Here is a 4026-nt window from a genome sequence, read left to right as displayed (position 1 = left end):
CAACACAACATGAAAACACAGCCATGGATATGATACACTCTTGGACAAACAAAAAGGCTACATGTGAGATTTTGTTTCTTCTGTTATGATGCTCAAACAAAGCAGTCAATGCAAATATCCAAATCTCAGGAATAAGATTTTACAATCTAAAACGCCTCTTCTCCTCAAGTATACTCCCTCCGTCCCAAAATAAGTGACTCAAGTTTGTACTAACTTTGTACTAAAGCTAGTACAAAGTTGAGTCACTTATTTTGGGGGAGTATATCATACTAGTACCGATGATGGACAAGTATTCCCAACGAAACAACATAGGACATCCATATATGCTGCCATACAATGTTCTAAATTTCACATCCATGCATGCAAATATCCATCAGAAAACTAGCCAATGCTACTTTTTTGAAGCAAAAGTAGCCAAAATGACCATGATAAACTACAACAGATCATATTATCAATCTGTCAGTCTTAGTGATGTTCTACTGGAATCAAAATGAGCACCTACATAAGTTTTCTTCTTTGGCTGCAGCAACCATTATTGATTCGTTCTCATTTTTTTTCAGAAAGGCTGATAAGCAAGAATAGCTCCAAAATGGGCCAAAACTGGTTTCAGTGTCAACATGCGAATGGATCAATTAAACCCAAATCACGTACATGACGCATAGTCCAAACACTGCGGACACATCTACCGACTGTAAAATGAAACTGGGCACCTTTGGAAGCCTTTTTCTCCAGCTGAAGCTCCCTGCGCTGCTCTGCAAAGAACACCTCCGTGTTAACATGGGACTGAATGTGAAATGTCATCAACTCCAACAGTCTCGCGTTCAGTACAAAGAATGTGACAAAGTCAACTTCAGACTTGGAGCCCTCATAACATTCCAATGCTATTGTCTTTATAGGGATATCAAAACTTCTGATGAAATTGCGGTGCTTACGACGCCACACATTGTTTTCCCCTTCTGAACGTGGCTGAAAAAGAACATCGACAAATTAAAAACCAACCACTTCAGATCAGTAAGTACTAAGTAGATCAAAAGAGCAGTTGAGAACACAACTAAGAGTTACCGACGAAGAATCTTCACCTGAATGTACATCTTCTCCAAGGATGGAAAGCATCTCATCAACTCAATAACTGTATCCAGACTAAGAGTTCCCATCTGTACAGCTAAAGTCTTTACTGTCCGCACTGCCGTTGTCAGCTTATCAACACGTGGTCCCTTTATCAAGAATGAAAGAAACAATTACTCATGCATGGACAACTCAGGTGATATGCAATTTTTGTACACACAGCACTGCAATTGAGAAGCTTCAGGAAGGTACCTTAATAACTGTGGAGCCAAACACGAACATGGGAAGACGATCCTGATCTGAGTTACGAAACCCACCAGAAATGCCGTTTAAGCTCTCCGCAAATGTAGGCAAGGTGACATCAGAAAGGCAGCCTAGGGTCTGCAACTTCGGCGCGGAGACTATTGATACATGGATACCAATGGAAAAATCAAGATGGAGCAACCTCTCAAGAGAAGGCGTATTCTCGATGATGAGTTCCCGAAATGGGATGGCACAATAGCATTCAGGACGCACACCAATGCTTATAAGGCTAAGGGAGTTGATCCGGACGCTACGGAAGCCAGAGCATCGGTCGATCAGCAAGCACTCCAGAGCAGGTGTGCATCCGGCAATCAAGCTGTCCAGCGAGAACTCTGTGATGCGGACACTATCGAGCCCGAGCTGCTTAAGGAGGGGAAAGTGAAGCCCTTGGACGATGTCGTCAGGGAGGCTGCATTTTCCCAAGGTGGCAACACAGAGGGTGGCCGAGAAGCGGAATGTGGACGCTGGCGGCGGGTCAATGCATATAGTAGAGCCGGTCTCAAGCTCCTGCAATTTGTCCAGAGCGGCGGACCGGAGCCAGGCGTCGACGGTAGCCTCCGGGGCGTGGAGGTAGCACGGTTCGATGCAGAAGCGGCGGCCGGGCCCCGGGTGGGAGGAAAGGATGTGCGAGATGACGGCAATGCGGGAATCGATGTAAGGGGGCAAGCAGCCGGAGGGGAACTCACGGTAGTCGAGATTGAGAGGGGCGGAGCGCCAGAGGTGGCGCCACCGGGACGCGAGGATCTGGGTGCGGGCGCCGTCCTTGACGGGGAGGAGGGAGACGATGTGGCGGAGGTTATCGTCGTGGAGGTTGCTGATGCGGTCCACGGCTCCTCCGTCTACCTCCCCTCCGGCGGGCAGTTTGCCCGTCGATTTCGGATCTGGCGCCCCCGGCGTCGGCGCTATCACTTCTTCGTGGATATCCAGGCCCACTGCCGCCGGCGGCACCTCTTCACGGCGCTGGTGTCCCGCTAGCTTCCTCTTCTTGGAAGTATTAGGACCGAAACCGGCCACCCTCGTCTCCTTGCCCGGCGGAGGCGACTGGCGCCGCGGCCGGAGACCATCTCGCATGGTCGAAGGAGGCTGCGGTTTGGTTTCTCGGGAAGCGGAAGGGGCAGGGCGGTGCGGAGGGGCAGCAGGAGAGAGGACAGGACTCGCCGGAGCTGAGCGGAGGAGGGTTTTTTTTCGAAAATGATAGACTTACAGACAGGGCTTACGGAAACAATCTTACAAACGTATCTGGCATCTCCTAATTCACTCCTACACCCTGAAATCCAGGGGTGGGGCCCCTCTCCACCCAACCAGGTGACAACACTCCTGTCCGTAGCTGTAGCATCGCTGGCTGGTGCAACATGGTAAACAAGCTGGGCATGAGGGGCATTTGTTTAGTACTCCCTTCGTTTTAAAACAGATGACTCAACTTTATACTAACTCAAAGTTATAGATGACTCAACTTTTATACTAACTTAAAGTTGGGTCATTATTAGTATAAAGTTGGATTATCGTTAGTATAAAAAACAGAGGGAGTATTACTCTGGCATTTGATTATTGGCGTTGCTTCACGTTACTTTGGACCTGTTTGGTTTATGACTAACTTTGCCACAACTAATCTTAGGCAAAGTGTGGCTAACAAAATGGCCACCATAAGTGTGGCAAGATTTGGCAAAAAATTGAGTCTATGACTTGTGGGCCATATAACTAGAAAAGTGTGGCAAGCCACAAGTGTGGCAATGAACCAAACACATGCCTAAGATGTTATGGCATGACTAAGGTTAGGCGTGGCAACCTTAGACTGAGAACCAAACAGCCCCTTTGTCTTTGATTATTTGTCACATATTAGGGCATCTCCAACACACATCCCTAAAACGGAGCCGCGGACAGTGTTAGGGGAGTCGGACATTCAACCCTGCACGTCAAACGTCCATATACATTTCAAAATGAATATGAACAAACCGGGAAAATTTCATGCAAATTCGGCGATTTCATTTAAACCAAACCAAATTCATTACATTTTCACCATATTTCAACTAAACAAAAGCGGACGACACTTTTTTTAACATAGTCTAAAGCTTCGCCGGTTGTGGCGTGTCTTCCTCATGTCCGACAAGCTCAACGGTCGTGAGCCCCAGGAAGTGACGCTACGGGAGGATAAGAGTAGGACATGGGACATAGGCCACATGGGACACCAGGCATGCCCATATCCCATGCCCTACTCTTTCGCGTCAGAGTCTGTCATGTAGATGGTGCTGGGCGTGGATGGGTCGGCCTCTGATCGTTGCGGGCTACGGGAACCGTGGGGGTAGCGCGGCCAACACCGAGCTAGCGACGTCTTTCGTCGCCTACACCTCCTCTTTGTATGCCTATGTGTCAATCTCCACGAATAGGGCGTCACTCTCCGCATGCAAGACGTGTAGCCGCCATCGCTCGCGGCGGATGTCGTGGGCACTGTGCATGGACTGGTACATCTCCCGCTGCTCATCCAGGAAGCCCAGATCCTCCGGGACCATGGCCGTGATGGCATAGTCGCTTGCCTGCTCACCGACAATTTGTCCTTCTGCGAGCTGGTGCGAGTCGAAGAGCTGGAGGTTGTAGTGTTGGTCCTCCTGCGCCTGCCAAAACATCGACACTGGCGGCGCTGACTGCTCTTACGCCATGGTG

General features: G+C 49.1%; 1 protein-coding gene across 1 annotated transcript; it reads right to left on the bottom strand.

Moving 5' to 3' along the window:
- Positions 1-324: 324 nt before the first annotated feature.
- On the bottom strand, positions 325-2597 carry LOC125508918 (putative FBD-associated F-box protein At5g56390). Its single transcript, XM_048673727.2, has 3 exons — positions 1318-2597; positions 1080-1214; positions 325-966 (listed from the first exon to the last, which is right to left on the bottom strand). The coding sequence occupies exons 1-3, from the start codon at positions 2437-2439 to the stop codon at positions 613-615; spliced, it is 1611 nt and encodes a 536-aa protein (XP_048529684.1). The 5' UTR covers positions 2440-2597; the 3' UTR covers positions 325-612.
- Positions 2598-4026: the final 1429 nt, after the last annotated feature.

The sequence above is a fragment of the Triticum urartu genome, chromosome 5A (genome assembly GCF_056163025.1).
Source record: "Triticum urartu cultivar PI428250 chromosome 5A, HENAU_Tu73, whole genome shotgun sequence".
Taxonomy (NCBI): Eukaryota; Viridiplantae; Streptophyta; class Magnoliopsida; order Poales; family Poaceae; genus Triticum; species Triticum urartu.
Note: the sequence above shows the minus strand (reverse complement) of the source record. Positions and strands in the feature narration are given on the sequence as shown.

What these genes read in the sequence shown, in the direction of transcription:
- LOC125508918 (XM_048673727.2), bottom strand. Translation starts at nt 2,439, where the DNA reads ATGCGAGATGGTCTCCGGCCGCGGCGCCAGTCGCCTCCGCCGGGCAAG. An exon ending in TTGGCTCCACAGTTATTAAG is followed by an intron (nt 1,215 to 1,317) that starts GTACCTTCCTGA and finishes TTCTTGATAAAG; the next exon opens with GGACCACGTGTTGATAAGCT. An exon ending in TGGAGAAGATGTACATTCAG is followed by an intron (nt 967 to 1,079) that starts GTGAAGATTCTT and finishes GTTCTTTTTCAG; the next exon opens with CCACGTTCAGAAGGGGAAAA.